General features: G+C 35.5%; 2 protein-coding genes across 2 annotated transcripts in view; both read right to left on the reverse strand.

Annotated features, from left to right (window-relative positions):
* LOC148948261 (3-hydroxyanthranilate 3,4-dioxygenase-like) overlaps positions 1-943 on the reverse strand; it is a 113,114-nt gene extending 112,171 nt beyond the window's left edge. The window contains exon 1 of the mRNA XM_089094247.1: positions 794-943. Within this exon, the coding sequence (XP_088950373.1) occupies positions 794-894 (101 nt within the window). The 5' untranslated portion in view covers positions 895-943. The remainder of the gene's footprint in view (positions 1-793) is intronic.
* LOC148948260 (uncharacterized) overlaps positions 1-24,367 on the reverse strand; it is a 390,778-nt gene that overhangs the window by 192,487 nt on the left and 173,924 nt on the right. The gene's annotated exons all lie outside the window — the stretch shown is intronic.

Below are 24,367 nucleotides of genomic sequence, written 5' to 3' on the forward strand. Positions count from 1 at the left end.
GAGATAGCATGACTCCCCACAGCCTCTGAGGAAAGGTCTTTAATTTATAAAATGTGCCCGTTGTTTATGTATAGTATTAATTATTTTGAAGTGCGAGTACAGTTATCTGTTGGGGAGGGGCAATTTTTTTTTGGGGGGGGGAATTTTACACGGGCATAATTTTCCATGGGGAGGGTAATTTCCAGATTGTGAACTATTTAGGAAAAGCTTTACACTGAGGGAATTTTCCAGAATTTTTTTTGTGTCTTGCTTGCTCTTTGCCGACTCAATTTTACGCGTAAAGATGATAAAGGTAACTGTCCTGGGTATCTGTTTTTGCAATTGAAAGTAATGATGATCAACATTAAAACTTAAAATGTACAAATATTATTACGTATATTCGGGGGTTTTCCCCCTCCACAAAACTTCACTGTTTGCGCTAAAGTTTGAATTCTGTCCGAATTCTTTAAAAACGACTTTTGAAATACAAGGGTGTAATTGTGTTTCAAACACTTGTGTTCAAACACTAATTCAAGAAACACTGAGCCTGAAGAAACATTGAAGAAAATGTAATTATATTTACAGTTTTGTTTACTGTTCGGGTTAAATAAGCTGGAATGAATATAGCACACATTTTATTTTTATTTTTTTTATACGTGTTTTAAGATTGCATACGTGTCCCCTCTATTGCAACTCTGTCCTCTTTTTACTATATTCCGAAAATTTGTGAAATTAATCATCTGTTAGTACCCATAAAACCGAACGTCACATAAAGTGGTATTGCTAATGCATGCTTAAAAACAAATGCACTTACAGCATTTTTTTACACCAGCCAGGGGACAAAACATCTTTGTTTTCCTTAACCACTTGGTTCAGGTTTTTCTTTCTTCCAGTCATTTCCATATCAGTGGCCATACTTTTGTTTTTCTTGGAAAAAGACAGAAGCTAAACTGGTGCATTTTTAAGAACGTTGCAGTTTATATACTGAGCTCTGAACAAAAAAAAAAGAGAAAAAATTACATGTTTTGCAACATATAGAAATGGTATAATGAATAAAACACATGTTTTGCATCACAACTGGATTAATTATATATTTGACAAGTATCCTTTTAATGAAAATGCCCGGATGAAACGAAATTCAAAAGATAAATCTCAGATTGAAATGAGCATGTCTTTTATAATGATAATAAAGTCTAGTTATCCTTACAGTGCTATGCTAAGCCAGATTTTGCTTCTAATGAACTGAATTAAATATAGAGTATTTAGTCTTACCGCCATATTACAACTGTGTTTGATTTACCTTTATGGATACTTTTACTTTTCATCTTGGTTGGGTTAAAGGACATTACGAATTGAAGGCTTTAAATAGGTTTTCCATTTTAGTATTAATATAAACGCTTTTGACAGTTAGATAGCATTTTACTTATTTCTTAATAGTTATTGGGTTCAAATATTCTTGCGGTACAATCAAACAGACCGTGGGAACGAACTGTAAGTAAGGAGCGACCCGGCTCAATAGTAACCAAAACTCTAAGAAACGGAATTTCAATACCAATAGATACATCAAAAAGATTGGATTTTTATGGTGATTTCAAATTGATATATTTCATCAAGTTTAGTCTTACCAGTCATAAGTTACAAGGCTGAGAAAATTTGCCTTATTTTTGATTTAGGGGAGAACATCTCCTAAAAGTCATAGAATCTTGACAGAAATCACAGCATCGGATTCAGAGTATCAGATATCCCTAATGTAGAGGTTTCAAGTTCCTATCTGAAAAAAATATGGAATTTTGTATTTTTTGCCATAAGAAAGATCCCGGATGCGTTTTTATTTTTTTTTTTTTTTTCAGGGATGATCATATTGGCCCAGTGGTACTAGAATATTGTGAGAGTTTCATTCAATCGGAAATTAAAAGTTCCAGTGCCCTATTTATGTGACAAAAAAATGGAGGGCAACTGGGCCCCCTCCCAAGCTCATTGTTTTCCCGAAGTCACCCAATAAAATTTTGAGATTGCCATTTTGTTCAACATAGTCGAAAAATCTTAATAGCTATGTCTTTGAGGATGACTTATTCCTCCACAGTCCCCGGGGGAACGGTTGCAAGGTATGAACTTTGCCCATTGTTTACACATAGAATTGGTTATTGGGAAGTATACAGACGTTTTCAGGGGGTATTTTCTTGGTCGGGGAGGGGGTCGGAGGAAGGAAGTTACGTGGGACGATCTTTCCATGGAGGAATTTTTCATGGGGGAATAGAATTCTTATGAAGGGGGTGACGGATATCCCAGAATTGTTTAAAAAAGGGTCATAAATTAAATAAAAAAAATTCAACTGAAGGTAAAGAGTCACTATAAAACTTAAAACGAACAGAAACTATTACGTATATGAGTGATTTTCATAGTGATTTCCAGTGGGTCGATGCAATCACCCTTGGGAAGAAAATACAATCCAAAAAAAAAAATAATAATAATAAACACACATCCGTGATCTTTCTTCTGGCAAAAAATACAGATTTCCACATTTTTACATGTAAGAGCTTGAAACTTTTATAGTAGGGTTCTCTGATACGCTGTTCTGATGGTGTGATTTTCATTTAAGTTCTATGACTTTTAGAGGGTGTTTCTCCCTTTTTTTTCGAAAATATGGCAAACTTTCTCAAGCGCTTAACTTTTGATGGGTAAGACTAAACTTGATGAAATTTATATATTTGAAATCAGTATAAAAAACTGATTTTTTTTTATGTATCTATTGACATCAAAATTTCATTTTTTAGAGTTTCGGTTAATATTGAGCCGGATCGCTCATTCCGTATATGATATGAAAGGGGCTGTCCCCTCCTCGCTCCTCCTTGTTTGTTTATTATTCCATATATGAAAGGGGCTGCTCCCTTCTCAAAGCCTCGCTCTTTATGCTAAAGTTCTTTATTGTTTTAAAAAATAAAAGTTGTGAGAGAGTGTCAAAAGGGCACAAGTAACTCCAATTTCCAATAGAACAAGCCCTTTTCGAAGTTTCTACGACAATTCCTTCGATACGAAGTGCCCTGGTCTAAAGAAAAAATATAATAATAAATAATACATTGTGCTCACATCGTTCTTTACTTAGGCAGTGCCATTGCGCTGCCTATGATTCTTAGACTTTTATGGGGTATTTCCCATTTATAGAAAATCAGGATATCAGCATAGTAAGAAAATTATTTTGATATGTCTATTGATATCAAAATTCAGTTTTTTAGAATTTTGGTTGCTATTAAGCCACTTCGCTGCTTAATTACAGTCCTTTACCACGAACTGTTTAATGAGATCCATATTTAGAATGTTGAAATGTATCATAAAATAATTAAAGTTTGATTTTGAAATTTGGATTTTGCAATATACAAAGAATGGTAGTTAGTATCGGTAAACCTGATCTTTATGATATACTTAAGCTTGTTTGAGAATTTTATTCCTCTTAAAATAGACATTAAATTAAAAACCAAGTTTTTTGGAATAAAAGATTAAAGTGAGATTAAAACTTATACGAACAGAAATAATTCTTCATATTAGGGGGGCTACTCCCTCCTTAACCCCCAGATCTTCACGGCAAAGTTTAATAATGTAACGCTAAAAACATTTTTGAGTACAATAAAAAAGGGTAATGGATAATTGAAAATCTGTACTTACTGAACATATCAAAAAAAATTGAATACAAACTTTATTTTTAGAGTCTATATGCACTAGATAGCTCCTCTATTCTTGAAATATCATGACAAGTTAAATTAGTCCAATTCCAATCACATTGTGGTTTATTTGTTGTTGTTAAACCAATGGCAACTAAAAGTAATGCTTTAGCGTATATAGTGAAGAAAGAAGGATCAGGGTAGGAATATACTGGAAGGGGACACATATGGATTAATTTTGTATATTCTATGCTTTAATGTTGCTTTCACTTTCAACTAAAAACCTAGTTAATTATAGATTTGATTCTCGTTCGTGTTTACCACCATATCCAGGGTTACCCTAAATTTGAAGGGCGGTACGACCCGTCAGAAAACTAGACCCTTTCCATATTAATAATTCGAGGGAAAAAAAGCTTTTTTAGTGTATTTGATTTCCGAAATAAAATACAACTATCCAAAATAAACTATTGTCTCCGCAATAGGTATGGAAGGCATACCTATTGCGTATGGAGGGCATTCACGACCACCTTTGTTTCTTTTAATTATTCAGGTGGTGGGACAAAAACATCTTCTTTTGCCATGGCTTGTCTTTTTTCATTATGAAAGATATATTGCCGAACCTTTGTTTCATTTAATTGTCCAGGTGGTGGGACAAAAACTCCTTTTTCTTCCAACGATTTATCCAGTCCATATTTTGAATTTTCAAAGGTAGAGTAGGTATTGATGACCTTAAACATGTCAAAATCCAAAACTCATCCATCATTGCTATCATTATCAATTTGTTTGGTTCGTTACACCTCGGCTTATCTTTCGTCATTATGAAATACATATTGCCAAACCTTTGTTTTTTTAACAAAGGTATGGTAGGCATTGATTACATTATCTATTTCGAATTCCCAAACCCAATGATCATCGCTATCATTTTCTATTTTGGCAAGTTTTATTTCTCGCTGTCTAGGTTGGTTTTTATTGATTAGCAGAGCTTCATTTTTATTTTTGACTCCCTTACTTGTTCGTTGTCGTATGTCTTCTAACTGCGTGTGTCTTTGCTCTTCATTTTCAGTTTTACCACTCTCTAATTGTCGTTTTCACATATATTCCAACCACCTGTGTCTTTGCTCTTCATTTTCATTTTTGACACGTTAGTTCAGGTGTTGGTTCCAAAGAATCAACATTTAAAGTAACCGCAACTGCAAATTTTTGTTTTTCTGGGCCATTTTTTGGGGGAATACCCCAAGATACCAATTTTCCTGAAAAAATATGGAGCCGTTTTCGAGAAAAAATACATACATAGGCTACATACACAATTATTACTCACATATAAAGATAGTATATATAGATCATATAAGTCAGCAATATGTGTATATTTCATTTCTCAAAAACGGCTCAATATTTTTTCGGGAAAATTAGTATCCTGGGATATTCTTGCATAAGAAATTGGACTTGCGTAATAATCAAATATCATAGGCAGCGCAATCGCGCTGCCTAAGTAAAGAACGATGTTGGCATAATGTATTATTTTTTTCCATACCAGGGCACTTCGTATCGAAGGAATTGTCATAGAGACTTCGAAAAGAGCTCATTCGATTAGAAATTGGAATGGCTAGTGCCCTTTTTAACAGTCGAAAGTGATTGGAAGGCAACTAACACCCCTTCCACGCCCACCATTTCCCCAAACACATCCAATCAAAATTTTGAGATGGCCATTTTGTTCAGCGTAGTTGATATCCAAATAGAAATTGTGTTTTTGAGGAGGACACTCCCCCACAGCCCTCAGGGCAAGTGATGTAAATTAGGCCCTGGGGGTATATAGGAATTTTTATAGAAAGTGTTGTCGTAAAAACATAAAAAAGGCTCATTCGATTAGAAATTCAAATGGCTAGAGCCCTTTTTAATAGTCAAAAGTGATTGGGAGGCGACTAACACCCCTTTCACACCCACCATTTCCCCAAACACAACGAGTCTAAACTTTGAGATAGCCCTTTTTTTAACGCAGTTGAAAGGTCCAAAAATTACATCTTTGAGCTGGACTCTCCCCCCACAGTCTTCAGAGCAAGGGCTGTAAGTTATGCCCTAAGGGCATATAAGGTTTTTTATAGAAAGAGTCGTCGTAAAAAACTTGAAAAAGGACTCACATTCGATTGGAAATTTAAAGGGCTAGTGCCCTTTTTAATAATCGAAAGTAATTGGAAGGCAACTAACCCCCCCTCTCACGTTCACCATTCCCCAAACATTTTTTGGGGACTTCGTATCGAATTGTTTTTTCCATACCAGGGCACTTCGTATAAAAGGAGTTGTCGTAAAAACTTCGAAAAGAGCTCATTCGATTGAAAATTGGAATGGCTAGTGCCCTTTTAATAGTCGAGAGCGATTGGAAGGCAACTAACATCCCTTCCACGCCCACCATTTCCCTAAAAACATCCAATCAAAATTTTGAGATAGCCATTTTGTGCAGCGTAATTGATTTCCAAATAGAAATTATGTTTTTGAGGAGGACACTCACCCCACAGCCCTCAGGGCAAGGATTGTAAGTTATGCCCTAGGGGCATATACTGTTTTTATAGAAAGCTTTGTCGTAGAAACTTCAAAAAGGGCTCGATTGGCAATTTCAAGGATTAGTGCCCTTTTTAATAGTCGAAAGTGATTGGAGGGCAACTAAACCCCCTCTCAAGCCCACCATTTCCCCAAACCCATGCAATCAAAATTTTGAGATAGCCATTTTTTTCAACGTAGTTGAAAGATCTGGAAATTAGGTCTTTGAGGGGATGAAACCCCCCTCCTCCCGCATACCTCAGGGCAAGGGTTGTATGTTATGCCCTGGGGGCAAATAAGGTTTTTATAGAAAGCGTTGTCGTAGAAACTTCAAAAAGGGCTCATTTGATTGGAAATTGAAGTGGCTAGTGCCATTTTTAATAGTCCAAAAATATTGGAAGGCAAGAAACACCCCTTCCACGCCCGCCATTTATCCAGACACATCCAATCAAAATTTTGAGATAGCCGTTTTCTTCAAAGGAGTTGAAAGGTCCGGAAATTGTATCTATGAGGATGACACTCTTCCACAGCCCTTGGGGTAAGGGTTGTAAGTTATTTCCTGGGAATAACTTACAATAACGTACAATAAGGTTTTTATGGAAAGTTTTGTCGTAGAAACTTGAAAAAGAGCTCATTCGACTGTAAATTCAAAGGGCTAGTGCCCTTTTTACTAGTCGAAAGTGATTGGAAGGCAACTAACCCCCCTCTCACGCCCATCTTTTCCCCAAACACATCCAATCAAAATTTTTAGACAGCCATTTTGTTCAACGTAGTTAAAAGTTTTAGAAATTAGGTCTTTGAGGATGATAACCTCCTCAGAACCCTCAGGCCAAGGGTTGTAAGTTATGCCCTGGGGGTATATAAGTCTCTTAAAGGTAGCAATGTTGTAGAAACATCAAGAAATGTTCACTCGATTGGAAATTAGAAGGGTTTGTGCCCTTTTTATTAGTCAAAAGTGATTGGAGGATAACTAACACCTCATTCTCACACCGACCATTTCCCCAAACACATCCAATCAAAATTTTGAGATATTTATTTTGTTCGAAGTAGCTACAAAGGTCAGATATTATATTTTTGAGGATGACACTTCCCCCACAACCCTCAGGGCAAGGGTTGTAAGTTATCCCACGGGGACATATAAGGTTTTTTTTCATAGTGAGCTTGGTCGTAGAAACTTCAAAAAGGGCTCATTTGATTGAAAATTGAAAGGGCTAGTCTTCTTTTTAGAAGTTCGAAGTGATTGGAGGGCAAGTAACCCCCCTCTCACGCCCACCATTTCCTCAAACACATATAATCAAAATTTTGAGATAGTCAGTTTGTTCAACGTAGTTTAAAGTTCAGGAAATTATGTCTTTGAGGATGGCACTCTCCTCATAGCACTCAAAGCATGGGTTGTAAGTCTTGCCCTGAGGGCATATAAAGTTTTTATAGAAAGTGCTATCGTAGAAACTTCAAAAAGGGCTCATTCCGTTGGAAATTGAAAGGGCTAGTGCCCTTTTTAATAGTCAAAAGTGATTAGAGGGCAACTAACCCCCCTCTCACGTCCACCATTTCCCCAAACACAACCAATCAATATTTTGAGATAGCCATTTTGTTCAATCTAGAATTTTCTAAAAATTTGGTCTGTGAGGATGACAACCCCCTCACGGCCCTCAGGACAGGGGTGGTAAGTTATGCCCAGGGGCATATAAGGTTTTTTTTATAGAAAGTGTTGTCGTAGAAACTCAAAAAGGGCTCATTCGATTGGAAATTGAAAGGGCTAGTGCCCTGTTTAATAGTCAAAAGGGATTGGAAGGCTTGATATTTTTATAGTAAAGAGCGATGTGGTATACAATGTATTGTTTTTTTTGTATAGACCAGGGCACTTCGTATCGAAGGAGTTGTCATAGAAACTTCGAAAAGGGCTCATTTGATTGAAAATAGAAAGGGCTAGTGTCCTTTTTAATAGTTGAAAGTGATTGGTGGGCAACTAATCACCCTCCCACGCCCACCCTCCCATTTGCCCATTTTGTTTAAAACTAAATTTTGCCTTAAGATTTAATCAAAATAAACTGTGTTAATTTTAATTCCCAATAATGCATCTCAGCAGTATCCCAAGAACAACTGAAGATATTATGTTCAAACTTTCTGGGCTATATCTACTCTTAAAGGTTAACCAAATCAAAATAGCGTAAATGTATGCAAGCTACCAAAGACAGTAAACAGATTTTTTTGCGAATGGTATCAAGTTTTCTGTTTCAGGTCAACTAGAGGAGGTATGAAACTAAATTAAACACTAATATTTGCGTCAATATTTTTAAAAGGGTGTATGTTGTTAAAAATTGCTGAAAATTTTTCTCCAGCATACAAATAGTAGGCCAAACTATAAAGTCTTGAAAAAACGAAAAGATTTAAACTATTATTTTATTTTTCCCTGAAAAGGCTATGTCAATATAAAACGAACAGAGATTAATTTAAAAAACTTTTTCACAAAATACGTTTTTCAAAGAAAAGCAAAGAACATTAAACCAAATATGAGCAAAAATAAAATCAAATAATCTACCAAGCGTGAAACTACCGCAAATCAGCATTGATAAATGAATGAAACGCAAAACGAGCAGAAATTACAATAAATAATTTACTCAAACTCAAAACGAGCAGAAATTAAAATAAGTTGGGCGCAAAACCCCTATACCTTCCCAAGACCAGAACATAATTGGCAATTTACTGAAAAAATACAAATGAATGTGCATTGTCAGTTTAATATATATATATATATACTGATATTTATTTATCAAAATATTAATATTATTTGATCTATTAAAGTTATTAAAGTAAAAACATTTATTTTTTTTCCAGTAAAGTGCAAATTATTTTCTGGCCTTGGGAAGGCATAGGAGTTTTGAGTCCTACTCATGTAAATTTATGCTCGTTTTGAGTTTGAATAAGTTATTTTTTGTAATTTCTGTTCGTTTTAGGTTTAACTTATTTATCAATGCTGATTTGTGGTGGTTTCACGCTTTGTAGACTATTTGATTTTATTTCTGCTCATTTTTGGTTTAATGGAGTTCTTTACTTTGAAAAAGATACTTCGTGGCAAATTTTTTTTTAAATTAATCTTTGAAAAGACATGGTATGGAAAGACATTAAATTGCATAAATAGCAAAAAACTGGTAATTGCAAAAATATTTGTGTATATTTTAACAAGGAATTACAACCATTCCTGGTTGTAAAAAAACTTTTAAAAAGTTTTAAGTTTAGTAGAAACGTTTTCGGGAAAATTAGTGGTTTTCTGGTATATTCTGGCCTATAAATTAAAAGTTTTAGTCCCTTTTTCAAGCGACAAAAAAATTGGAGGGCGACTTGGCCCCCTTCCACGCTTATTTTTTTCATGAAGTCACCCAATCAAAATTCTGAGATAGCCATTTTGTTCAGCATAGTCGAATATTTAATAAATATGTCTTTGAAGATGACATAATCCCCCACAGTTCTCGGGGGAAGGGCTGCAAGTTATGAACTTTGCCCATTGTTTACATATAGTATTGGTTAATTGGAAGAATACAGATGTTTTCAGGAGGTATTTTTTTGTTTTGTGGAGGGGGGACATAGGAGGGGGTTATGGAGGAGGGTCTTCACATGGAGGATTTTTTCTTGGGGGAAGAGACATTTGTATGAAAGGGGCGCCGGATTTCCCAGCATTATTTAAAAAACAATCAAAAATTAAATAAAAAAAAGTTTTTTCAACTGAACGTAAGGAGCAATATTAAAACTTAAAACGAACGTAAATTATTACTTATTTGAGGGGGTTTGTCCCCTAGTCAATACTTCGCCCTTTACGCTAAAGTTTCTTTTTAGTACTTTCAAAAGAGCTATCTATTCTAATTAGCCGGCCTTTGTGATTCAGGGGTTTGTGATTCGAACAAACTTCGAAGTTTAGCGTAAAGAGCGATGTATTGACTAGAGGCAAACTCCCTAATATACGTAATAAAAACATACCAATGTAGAAGTTCGTTACGTAAGTTAATTCGTAAGTCACGTCAGAACAAAATCTCGAGAAAGACATTTCGCCCAAAAAAGTAAAATCAATATGCAAATTTCGTTTTAATTATTCATGTACGTTGAGCCAAAATCAAAGCTGCATTATTTCAATAACGTTCAGAAATTAAATATAAAAATAAGTTTCTTTAACTGAAAGTAAAGAGCGACGTTGAAACTTAAAATGAACAGAAATTATTTCGTAGATGAAAGGGGCTGTCCCCTCCTCAACGCCTCGCTCTTTAAGCTAAAGTTTGACTCTGTCACACAACTTTTATTTTTAAAACAATATAAAACATTAGCGTAAAGAGCGTGGCGTTCAGGAGGGGACAGTCCCTTTTATGTACGGAGTAATTTCTGTTCGTTTTAAGTTTTAACGTCGCTCCTTAGTTTCATTTAAAAGAACTTTTTTTTCATTTAATTGCAGATAAGAGCTTGCAACCTCTACAGTATGGCTCTCTGATAAGCTGTAGTTGGTGGTGGGATTTTGATTAAAAATAATTAAAAAAACTTTTTCCAAAAATAAGTTTTTCACAAAATCAGCATCGATAAATAAATGAAACCCAAAGCGAACATAAATTACAATAAATAACCGAGTCAAACTCAAACGAGCAGAAATTAATATGAGTAGGGCTCAAAACCCCTATGCCTTCCCAAGGCCAGAACATAATTTGCACTTAACTTCCAATCCAATTAAATTTGGCCTTTCCGATCTTAATGTCCAATCAAATGAGGCCTTTTGAAGTTTCTACAACAACGCTTTAAAAAAAAACCTTATTTGCCCCAAGGGCTTGACTTACAACCCTCACCCTGAGGGCTGGGGTTTGTCATCCTCAAAGACCTAATTTCCAGAACTTTCAACTACGTTGAAGAAAATTGATAGAACTTTCAATTACGTTAAAAAAACGGCTATCTCAAAATTTTGATTGGATGTATTTGGTGAAATGGTGGGCTTGAAAGGGGCGTTAGTTGCTCTCCAATAATTTTCAACTTTTAAAAAAGTTGAAAATTTTTGAAAAAGTTGAAAAGGGCACTAGCCCTTTCAATTTCCAATCGAATGAGCCCTTTTGAAGTTTCTACGACAAAGCTTTCAATAAAAACCTTATATACCCCCCGGGTATAACTTACAACCATTGCCCTGAGGGCTGGGGGGGGGGGTTGTCATCCTCAAAGACCTATATATATATATATATATATATATATATATATATATATATATATATATATATATATATATATATATATATATATATATATATATATATATATATATATATATATATATATATATATATATATATATATATATATATATATATATATATATATATATATATATATATATATATATATATATATATATATATATATATATATATATATATATATATATATATATATATATATATATATATATATATATATATATATATATATATATATATATATATATATATATATATATATATATATATATATATATATATATATATATATATATATATATATATATTCGCCTACATTGTAACTTCAGTCTTATTGTATCTCTTTGTGAAGTCAATGATACTTTTTTCCTTCATATTGTAAAATTTACGTGTTTTAATTTTCTTATTTGAAGCAATATCACAGACGGTGTTTCCAAATGGAGTAGCACTTTCTGTAACAGCCAAATCTCTTTGTGAAGTCAATGATACTTTTCTTTTATTCATATTGTCAAATTTACGTGTTTTAATTTTCTTATTTGAAGCAATATCACAGACAGTGTTTCCAAATGGAGTAGCACTTTCTGTAACAGCCAAATATAAATCAGTTAGCTTATAATTATAATCATAGTAGCTATTGTCTTTACAGCGATGATGTAGAAACTAGATTCTCTTGTTATCCCAGCAGTTGAAGAGTAGATCTGATTCTTCCTCCCAAAACAATTTAAAACCTTGACGATACCTATCCCTTAGAAATAAACTAAAATCTCGCTTATTGTTCTTTCCAATTATACCAGGATAGGTATTCTCCCATTGATCAGATTTATCATAATGACAATTGGAGCAGAGGAATCCTCTAGTGTGAGAGTCACAAATATCTTCAATACAGGAAATAAAGTATTTAATTTTTACTGCATATCCTCTGTACAATTTACATAGGTTGCATAATCTACACTTTTCATCATACTCGTCAACAATTGTGCATTGTACAATGTACAACAATTGTACAATAATTGTCTCACAGGATGTACACATGTGTACACATACATAGTGGACAGTGTACACACTGTCATAGTGGACATTTATAGAACATTTTTTTACAGTGGTGAATACATATAGGGAATTTTTTCTAGAGGAAATGACATCGCACTAGGGGAGTAATCGGGGAGTAATCGAGGGTTATTTACTAGGTTGTTTACTATACGTTTGTTTACTAGGGCCTCATGGCTCTATTTAAGTTATGTCCCATCTGCAGTATGCTAATTTTGTACCTGCTGTAATATAGGCAATCTGGTTGGGTTTACCGTCTGTAGTATAGGTAATCTTTAGAGCCCCAGGCGTTCCATTAGCAGTATTGCATAGCATACTACTGACCCCAAGGCACATAAACTGGTTTTGGGCATGGGCTACCCAAAAAAGGACCCTATTGAAACGTTTGGAAAAATTTTTATTTGAGACTTCTTGGGCCAGGAAGGGTCTAATGCAGAGAAAAAACCAAACTATATATATTTTTCTAGGGGAGTAATCGTGTGACATCGCACTCCAAATCAACTAAATGTGTTTAGACAGGATTTTCTAAATTGTCGATTTATATGTTGTTTTCATGAAGAAAATAAAGATTGAACAAGTCCTTTGGGTAGAGTCTTAAATGATCATTGAATTTCTAAGGTAGTATTAAAAAGAAAATCTAAAATAACATATTGTTTTGTTTCGATTAGTATGGCAATAAAATGAGTAGATGCGTTTGGGCCACGGCCCATAAGCGTCATACAATAATTCAAAGCTGAAAATTCATCTTTCATAATATCACCAAGCATTCTTTGAGGGAATATTTTCTTTTGCACTGATAATTTTTGAAATATATCATTAAGATTCAGACATTTTTCCAAAATCACAAGATTCTGCGTGATTTTATGTTTTAGAATTTCACCCGTTTTTTAATCCTAACGCCCATACACCTGATTACAGACTAACTAACAAATGCAAAGATTCTTTCTACTTCAGGAATATCCCTAAAGAGAGGAGCGGTAATCTACTAATAAATATATCTAACAAGAAAAAGAATATTTTCGATGTAGAAAATTTTTTTATTTCATTATTACAGTAACATATATATCTCACTTTTTTAACATACTGATTAAAGTTATCATCCTCAATATATTTCACTATTGCATTTAAAGCAGCTTTAAGCCTATGTATATACATTATATTAAGTTTTGCTGCAAAACATAACTGTTCCTCTAATTTGAATTTGTTCAATAATATTATTTATAATAATGATAATCCAATAATGATAATAATGATAATCCCATTCAAGGCTAAGTCGACATAATCTTGTAATTTCTGCTGCTATGTGTGGTACTCTTGTTTCTGTGTCCTTGCTGCTAACTCTACTATCAACTTCCAATAGTGTAAGCCAACCACTCATTTTTGCTATTATGTCTTGTCAAATGAAAATTTGATGAAAATCATATATATTCAAACTGTTCTCTCTCTGAATTCTACTTTCTTACTAATATAAAATACACTCAAAATCCAGCCTTATATGGGAACTGGTTGCTACGGCTGTTTACTAGGGCCTCATGGCTATATATAAATTATATTCGATCTGCGGTATGCAAATTTTGTACCTGCTGGAATATAGGCAATCTGGTTGGGTTTACCGTCTGTATTATAGGCAATCTTTAGAGCCTCAGGCGTTCCTTCAGCAGTAATGCATAGCATACTACTGATCCCAAGGCAAACAAATAGGTTTTGGGCATGGGCTACCTCAAAAAGGACCCTATTGAAACGTTTTGAAAATTTTTATTTGAGACTCCTTCGACCAGGAAGGGTCTAATACAAAGAAAAACCCAAATTGGGGTCAATTTAAGAGTCAATTCTAAGGAATATCTTAAAATACTTATTTGATTAAGTTACTTGGGTGAAAGGATCCAATATGCGAAAAAAATTAGTTTGAGGCGAATACACCATGAGAATAGTTGTGAATGCTGCCCAATTTTTCCAATAGTCTTGAAAGCTATACTTGTGACCCTTTGGGCCAAGTGAAGTACATTATTTAGCAAAAATCGAAAACCAATGTCAATTCACTCAGAAACAGGACCCAAAAAAATCACCAAAATTTCAATTTTTTCAAGTGAATCCATAATTAATTCCAGAGGGCCCTGGTCCAAAAGAAGCCAAGAGTAAAAAAAATAGGTTCCTGGTTCATAAAGGAGCCATGTTTTAGGGGCTTAGCCAATAAAACTTAGACCAACTCCCATTTGAGGATAATTTTTTCCATTTAAATTTAGCTTAATTATTCATTCAAAAACAGTATTTTCTGATTATTAGCTCTGAAATCTCATGAATTCTTTCTTTGACCAAGAAGACTTCAACTTTTCAGTGAAGGGTATTATGGGGTCTGGCAATGGAATGAAGTCCAAGACTGGCTTTAAGCTTATGCGCCCGAGTTTCTTACCAAAGGGACCCGAGTTTACACAAGTGTCTTAAGTTGGTCTACAGGCCGACATAAAACCGAATCAAAAGGGCTAAAAACACAATAAACTATTTTGTACTGATTGTTTTGAAACATATAATCCTAAGCCCTTGGCCAAGAAAATCCCAAAGTGCAAATAAGATGATAAGCGCATGGACCCCCTGAATGTGGTGCGCCATGCTAAGTGAACCTAAATAAACCTAACTTTTTGCTTGTCTTTCTCACTATACCTGTGTGTCTGAGCGGGTATGCTGTCATCTATAACTAAGGCTGAAAAGATGACAGTACTTAAGGTATTGAAAACGTGTCGCCATCTACACTTTTAAATATAAAACTCACTGAAAGTTTTTCTATGCAGCTGACTCAGAAGTACTCTATGGCTGGTCATCGACACTACCTAGTTCATTGTTTGTTTTCAATTTGTAGTTTTTTTGTATATTGAAAGGATAAATATATACATATTTTTGTAAATAGAATGAAGATAGTATATTCCAAGAAATTATGTGCACATGATAAAGTTGTCATTGCTTTTAATGATGGTAAAAACAAATATTTGAACTATGAGACAAGCAATAATAAAGATCTTGTTGGAAATGTATGTTGGAAATAATACCGAAACGAATCAACATTGCTAATTGTGGATATACAAGAGTGGGCTATCCAGGGATGATACCACGAAAAGACAATAAAAACCTGAAACTAGTAGTTGACGATCAGGGTCAACTTCTTGCTAATGATTCTGGTAAAACTTTTCCTGTTGACAGATCCTTTCACCATCGTTCTGTATTAGCATTCAAATAAAAGCAAAGGGAAAAAGAAAGGCCTACTGCTACAGGAATGTCATAATTTATATCTTGTTTATGTGCCAAAACTGCAAACTATGTAAAAGTAATGTTGAAATAGACAGTGATATCGAAAGCAAAATACAAATGACATTGGCAGACAATATAACAAGGGGTATAAAAGATGAATGAATGAAAAAAAAAAAAACGTTTGTGAACATTATTACTATCATTGATTGTATACCAACAGATATAGTCAATGAACCCGATAAGACCAATGATGATATTTCTGTTATGCCATTGTAGCTGAAACCATGTTACAACTCGTATATGAGCCCAGAATAGAATAAGTGTCATGGGAAGAGAAAACATAATGAAGTATTTACTGGAATGGATTGAAGGCATTAGTTTTTATTTTTATGGTAATATTCTACATGCCGTTGTTTCAATAAAAAATTTTATGCATTACTTTTTTATGTTTCCAGTACTTTTATGGTATGCTAGCAACTCCGATGTTTAGAATGTTTTTTCAAAAACTCAGAGATGCAAGAACAGTAATTTCTAGACATTGAAACTGTTACCGGGGGTTCACAATCGGTATTTAATTTATCTGTTCAAAATTTGTAATCATCAGAGTTCAAGGTGTTCATTCTTGTGAAAATTCACTTAATCTTTTTAATAGGTTCATATTAGAATTCAACATGATGTTGTGATTATGTAGTTTTCATGGACAACTGATGATGACAATGATGTCTACGTATTTTCGTTTTGTAAGAATTATTTTTTGTTTCGTTAGAAGTGTTTTCTATTATTGCTTAAAGGTGCTCCTTAACCCAGCTCTACTGAAAATCTAAGAGCAAATGAATATATAAAAAGAAGAGTTATTGCATATATAACAGCAAAAAGAAAAAACTCTCATAAAAGTCATCAGTAATGAGATTTGGCATAAATTGATGAGTTTTAGTTCTCCCCGAACGATGATGAATTCTTGTGTGCTCTATTTCTCTCATATGAATCTCCTCTGTTATTCCTCAATGCATGTGAAGAATTCCTGTTGGGGGAGTCTGCTGTTCTTGATCTTTTATTTTTCCCTTCGATATACCTTTCTGGTATAGTATACCTCCTCTTCCAAAGGTATCGTTGTGTTTTGTGCTTTTAAGGGGCGATACTTTCATATGTGCGAAAGGGGCGAAGGAGCGAGAAAATATAAATGATTTAATTTTATAACTTTAATAAATCAAATAATATTTACATTTTGGTTAGTAAATATCAGTATATGTATATTAAACTGACAATGCATATTCATTTGTATTTTTTCAGTAAAGTGCAAATTTTATTCTGGCCTTGGGAAGGCAGAGGGGTTTTCCACCCAACTTATGTTAATTTCTGCTCGTTTTGAGTTTGGCTCGGTTAATTGTTGTAATTTCTGTTCGTTTGGGGTTCCATTTATTTATCGATGGTGATTTGTGGTATTTTCACGCTTGGTAGATTATGTGATTTTATTTTTGCTCATTTTTTGTTTGATGGAGTTCTTTACTTTTCTTTGAAAAACTTGTTTTGTGAAAAACAATTTTTTAATTAATTTCTGTTCGTTTTATATTGACACAGTCTTTTCAGGGAAAAAGAAAATAATACTTTATATATTTTCGTTTTTTAAGACTTTATAGTTTGGCCTGCTATTTGCATGCTGGAGAAAAATTTTCAGCAATTTTTATCAACATAGGCTACACCCTTTTAAAAATCTCGAGACAAATAGTACTGTTTAATTTAGTTTCACACCTCCTCTAGTTGACCTGAAATGGAAAACTTGATACTAACGCAAAAAGAATCTGTTTACTTTCTTTAATAGCTTGGATACACTTACGATATTTTGATTTGTTTAAACTTTAAGAGCAAAAATGGAAGGGTTGGCGTTGGAGGATGGGAGCGGAAGGAGGATTAGTTGCCCTCAAATCACTTTCGACTATTAAAAAGGGCATCAGCCCTTTCTATTTTCAATCGAATGAGCCCTTTTCGAAGTTCGTAACGACAACTCCTTTGATACGAAGTGCCCTGGTCTAAACAACAACAACAACATAAAATAATACATTATACCCACATCGATCTTTACTATAAAAATTTCAAGCCTTCCAATCACTTTCGACTATTAAAAAGGGCACTAGGCCTTTCGATTTCCAATTGAATGAGCCCCTTTGGAAATGACAACGCTTTCTATAAACACTTTATACACCCCAGGGCATAAATTACTACCCTTACCCTAAGGTCTGTTAGGGTGCTTGTCATCCTCTAAGACCGAATTTTCAGAACTTTCAACTACGTTAAACAACATGGCTATCTCAAAAATTTGATTGGATGTGTTTGGGGAAATGGTGGGCGTGAGAGCTCTCCAATCTCTTTCAACTATTAAAAATGGCCCTAGCCCTTTCAATTTCCAATCAAATGAACCCTTTTGAAGTTTCGACGACAAAACTTTCAATAAAAATCTTATGTGCCCCCGGGGCATAACTTACAGTCCTTGCCCTGAGTGCTGAGGGGGAGGGGGTGTCTTTCTCAAAGACCTATTTTCCAGAACTTTTTACTACTTTGAAAAAGATGGCTATCTGAAAAGTTTGATTGGATGTGTTGGGAGGAATGGTGGGCGTGAGAGGGGGATTAGTTACCCTCCAATCACTTTCGACTATTACAAAGTGCACTAGCCCTCTCAATTTTGAATTGAATGAGCCCCTTTTGAAGTTTTACGACAATTCTTCCTATAAAAGCCTTATATGCCCCTAGGGCAGAACTTACAACCTTTGCCTTTGGGGCTCTGGGGGGGTTTTTCATCCTTAAATAAATAATTTCAGAAATTTTAACTACGATGGACAAAATGGCTATCTCTAAAATTTGATTTAATTTTTTTGGGGAAATGGTGGGTGTGACAGGGGGATTGATCACTCTCCAATCACTTTTGACTATCAAAAAGGGTAATTTCAATTTCCAATCAAATTTGCCCTTTTTTCAATTCATATAGCAATTTTCTATATAAACTTTATATGCCCCCAGCGCATAACTTACAACCCTTGTACTGAGGGCTCTGAGGGGGTTACCATCCTAAAAGACCTAATTTCAAGAACTTTCAACTACGTTGAACAAAATAGATATCTAAAAATTTTGATTGGATGTGTTTGGGGAATGGTGGGCGTGAGAGGGGCGTTAGTCGCTCTCTAATCACTTTCAACTATTAAAAAAGGCACTAGCCCTTTCAATTTCCAATTGAATGAGCCCTTTTGAAATTTCTACGCTTTCAATAAAAACCTAATATGCCCTTAGGGCATAACTTATAACCCTTGCCCTGAAGGCTGTGGGGGGGGGAGGGGTTGTCATCCTTAAAGACCTAATTTCCAAAACTTTCAACTATGTTGAATAAAAGGGCTATATAAAATAATGATTGGATGTGTTTTGAGAAAAGATGGACGTGAGAGAGGGAATAGTTGCCTTCAAATCACTTTCGACTATTAAAAAGGGCACTAGCCCTTTGAATTTCCAATCAAATGAGCCCTTTTAAAGTTTCTACGACAAAGATTTCAATAAAAACCTTATATGCCCCCAGGGCATAACTTATAACCCTGGCCCTTAAGACTGTGGGGGGAAGTTCTAGCTCAAAGGTATAATTTCCTGAACTTAGAACCGCGTAGAAAAAAATGGTCATCTAAAAATCTTTATTGGACGCATTTTTGGGGAAATGGTGGGCGCGGAAGGGATGTTAGTTGCTTTCCAATCACTTTTGACTATTGAATAGGGCACTAGCCATTTCAATTTAAAATCGAATGAGTCCTTTTTCAAGTTTCTACGAGAACGCGTTATATAAAAACCTTATATGTCCCTTGGTCATAATTTACAACCCTTGCCCTGAGGGCTGTTAGTAGAAATGGGGGTACCAGCCCCATGTGGCACCCCTGCTGCCACCTACAACTTTTTTTAACACCATATATTATCATATACCCACGGGGTTTATGGTTTTTGTCAATGACAATGAAAAAACACGAATTTTGTCTCATTTATGGATGTTTTCTTTGATGTTTATGTGTGTTGTTCGATTTATTTGATGTTTTTCATGTATGTTTAATGTTTTTTGTCAATGAGAATGAAAAAACAGTAATTTTGTCACATTTATGGATGTTTTCTTGGATGGTTATGTGTGTTGTTCGATTTATTTGATGTTTTTAATGGATGTTTAATTGTTTTTGTCATTGAGAATAAAAAAACAGGAACTTTGTCACATTTATGGATGTCAACAGCAATCCATATCTGTTTTATGGTTTTCTCACTGAAAATGAAAAAACAGGAATTTTCACACTTGAAAAAAAAGGAATTTTCTCACTTTAATGTCTGTTTTCATGGATGGTTATGTGTGTTGTTCAATTTATATGATGTTTTTCATGGTTGTCAACATCAAATTATGGATGTTTTATGGTTTTTGTCAGTGAGAATTTGAAAAACATGAACTTTCTCACATTTATGTCTGTTTTCATGGATGGTTACGTGTGTTGTTCGATTTATTTGATGTTTTTCATGTCTGTTTTATGGATGATCCAGAAATAGTATTTGATGTTGTTGTTCAAGCCAAATGTTATGAGTTTCCCGGAAATAGTTAGATCACATGTTTCCTTCTCAGCCAATCAGAGGGCTTGTTTACATAGTAGCGGCGGAGTGAATATAAAGAAAGGATTTTTGCTATAGTTTTATTAGTCTGTGAATAGAATTCAAGGAGTGAGAAGAAGAACAGTTTGACTTTAATCATTTGGATATATATTTGTGATGTCAATGAGTGGAATGTTTAACCTATTAGAAGTTGATAGTGGTGTTGATGATAATAGAACAGGTGCTTCAAACATTGCGGTGGAAATTACGAAAAGATCACGGCTTTTTCTGGAATGTGATGCAGTATGTGCAAGATATGTAATATGCTTGAGCAAATTTAAAATGGAGGATCAATTATGTTTCGCCGCAAAAGTTGATATAACACATGTGAATAGACTTCAATGTGCTTTAAGTGCATTGGTGAAACATATTGAAGACAATAAACAATATTGTTAATTGTACATGCTCTGTATTATTGATGTTGTTGTTGTTGTAATTATTCAATAAAATTGTTTCGAAATCAAAAATGTTCTCTTTCTTTTCTGGTTAGGGCTAACGAACCAGGCTCAGTCTAGAGTCAGCAGTTGAAGTGAAAGGATTGAAAAATGAATAAAATCAAGAAAGCGAGAATTAGATACAATCTAGTATTTATGGAAAGATATTTGATTTTGGATGATGATTTCCTCAAGTTATCTCTTCAACTCGGGGTAGAAAATCTGCAGGAGGCAAATAACATTATAATGAGGAGGGATTCTCCCCCATTGGTCTCTTATAAGACACTTTTTAAAATTTGACGCAAGTGCTTATAGTCAATACATTGTTATGTTAATTGTAACAAGGCAGACTCATATTGTGGATATACTTTTGAAAATATTGACAATGGATTCAATGTAGATAGCTCCCCCATCATTCGAAAGAGGTATCTTCAAAGAGCTACTCCTCTCCCCCCATTTCCCTCTCATTGAATTTATCGAACGAAGAGGATCAGTTTTGTTTTAGCTGTGAGTGAGTTGACATCGGAAACCGAAAAATGTTCTATATATGTCCAGTGTGCATGTACACTCTTGGCAGTTGGAATCAATGTGAGAAATGTAAAATTATAGATGACTATAGTGAAAATTGTACATTATGTAATCCTTGTAAATTACATATAGGCTATGCAGTACAAATTAAAGGATGTAATTCATGTCTTGAGGAGTTGTGTGACTCTCATCCTAGAGGGCACCTGTGCTCCAATTGTCACTATGATAAATGTGATCAGTGGGAGACCCCCCCCCCGGGGGACCGCGGGGCCGAAGGCCGGCCGGCCGCGGGCAGGACCCCCCACCCCCCCCCCCTTGGGCGGCCGCGGGAAGGGATCCCCCCGGGAGCCGCGGTGCGAAAAACAATAGTTGTCGTCACTGCTATAGGTTAGTTGTGGTTGGGTTAGCTTTTGGGGTAGATGAGATTGAGTTAAGGTGGTGAACTTTGGGGCAGTTAATTTATGAGAGGTTCAGTGGTGGTGGTTAGTGGTTAGTCGGGTTAGGTTAATTTATCCAGACCAAGTTGATTGCGATAGTCAATGCATTCAAATCGATCTGAAATACGGTAGTGGCCTTGGGGTAGGACAGTCACACCATTCTCGAGCATATAGACTTTGTCGGATATACATGACATTGCATTATTCTCAACTCCCACAGTAATTTCTATACTGTAGAGAGCGAATTGCAAGCACTTGTGCTCTCGGCACTAGGCTACTTTCTACACAGTCTCTGTACACGCTCATGTTAAAATTGCTCTTTACAAAGTGTGTAGGCACCCCTTTACACGCCTTCTTTTCTTCCCCACAATGTGTTTCAACGCAATAAACTTTGGGACCCGGGAACACCCCCCTGGATATCAAATCACTCCCCGTCTCTGATTTTAATTTTAATAGTTGGTTGGGGGCTTGACGTTTCACCAGCTCGGGGTAGAGTGATGGATTCCAGTTGGTGAAATCCATCCGCGAGCTGATGTGCACCCCATTTTGCAAATCACCCAATAAATCATCCCTCTCATTTACATTTACCCGCAGAGAATCTTTATCCCCATATTAAAATTTAACCTCCCCCGCCCTGGGCCTGTTCACTTTGAAAAATTTTTAAAAAAATGATAACAAGATCTTTTTTGAAATTTCCAGTACTTAACTACCTCCTGCTATATTCTTGTTCAGTACCACATTTCGCTTTTTCCTGTGTAGCAGAACCATGCAGGCCTCTATGCTCGTCAATGATGTAAAATTAGGGTCGGCAATAATTCGTGCACACTCTAGAGGGTCAGTCACAACTTGACAGCGAGATATATTACGAATGCTTTCACACATTGTGCCAAACGCTGAATTTAGAATGAGCTTATACATTTCCTTCTCCACCTTTGAGTTTGCCCTAGAGCGTTTATCGACAAAAGTATCGATAAACGTTTTCAAGTATGGTCGCTGATTGAACTGCAGGACCCTATGTATTTTAGTGATCTTGAAAACGTTGTTCACCAACCAATGCAAAAGCATAGGGTGAACAACGATATTCTCTTGAGGGTCCAAATCAGCAATCAATTTTTTTTTAGAGGGAGTCCAATGCATCCCCATATTCTCAACCAATGATCGATTGTAGGGGTTCAGAGAGTCCCTGGTCACGGGCCGATTGATACAGGGGAAAACAAAATCCTTGACTGAGTCGTGAAGCGCCAGCGGAATGTGACCGTCAACTTCAAAGAACCATTCTTGTGGCCCATTGTCCTCGACGGTGGTAATGTCGGGGAACTCACAAGGATTCTCAAGCCATTGATAGTTAACACACTGCAAAGAGTAGTGAGACATTGCCGAGGGGTACAATTAGTTCATGTCCAAGAACACTGCATTTTACGTTACACCGGTGCTTTGTACGCTCGGATCGGTTGATACGACTCGGTCCCCATGAAAAACATACTCACCCCTCATTGAACGCTCTACAAAAAGGCGTTGATCTACATCGGTGATTAGACCTATTTCCTCCTTGCTAATTTTTTAAATTAAATCCATCACTAAATGAGGTGTGGAAAAATAGTATCCAATATCTAACCCGAACTCTGAATAGATTTGGTCTGTGTTCTTACAGACTATATCCAACAGAGTTAGAACGTCACTGGCCAAGTACAGTCTACAATAATCCCACCCATTTTTACAATCCCCCTTGGACCACACCTTCTTGGCAAACTCATACTCCTCGGCTGTGCATTCACTGTTGGTCAGTGAATTGTAAAAAGCTTCAATTGGAGGTAGTTTCTCCTCGCTTAAGCGTGCACCAGAACAATAATAATCGTATGCGTATATATCTTTGCAGGTCAACAGGTCATACATTTCACTGTCTTGAAAGTGCTGTTTAAGCAAGGGAAAGTTATAGAAATTGTCGCTTTGGTTCACTTGGCTAACGATAATCCCTACCTTGGGAAAAAAACGAAAATACTATAGACGTTGAATTGTAGTATAACTCGAACGATCATTTGCAACTACCTTCAAATTCATCCCATAACGAACCCGCTACTAGTATTAGGTATGACTGATGAGATAAGGAATTGACCTCATGCACCACGTGCCCTATACTTACCTTGTCGTTCTGGACCGAATGTTTCGGTTTAATCCGGTACATGTAAAGTCATCAGTGGAGTTATTAATAAAAACAGTGATAAAAAACTGCTGGCTATCATTTAAATTACACGATTGATGCGCAACCCCCCTAAAATTACTACCCCCCGAGGATATTTCCTGCCTCAAATGATTATGGTCTCTAACTTACCCCCTCCCCCCTTTTTTCCCTTGAGTCTCCTTAACCCTCTCTACGAACTCTATCTCACAAACCCAACATATTTTTTTATCGGTAATAGCGAGATTATCCTCTGCAGAAAACACAAATGGATAATGAGTATTTCTCAACCGAGAAATAGCACCATTAGCCGTGCCAATTAGTTGAGTCAACGCCTTGTCCATGCACTCCTGCTCATCCACTCTTCCTGATAGGTCTCACACCTGCCGTATACTATAATGGTCTCTTTGTAAAGGGGCACATTGATCCTCAATGGCCTTGGATTCTATGTCTTGATTCGTATATTGGG

The sequence above is a fragment of the Artemia sp. Qi Xiang Cuo genome, chromosome 9 (assembly GCF_049724085.1).
Source record: "Artemia sp. Qi Xiang Cuo chromosome 9, ASM4972408v1, whole genome shotgun sequence".
Lineage (NCBI taxonomy): Eukaryota > Metazoa > Arthropoda > Branchiopoda > Anostraca > Artemiidae > Artemia > Artemia sp. Qi Xiang Cuo.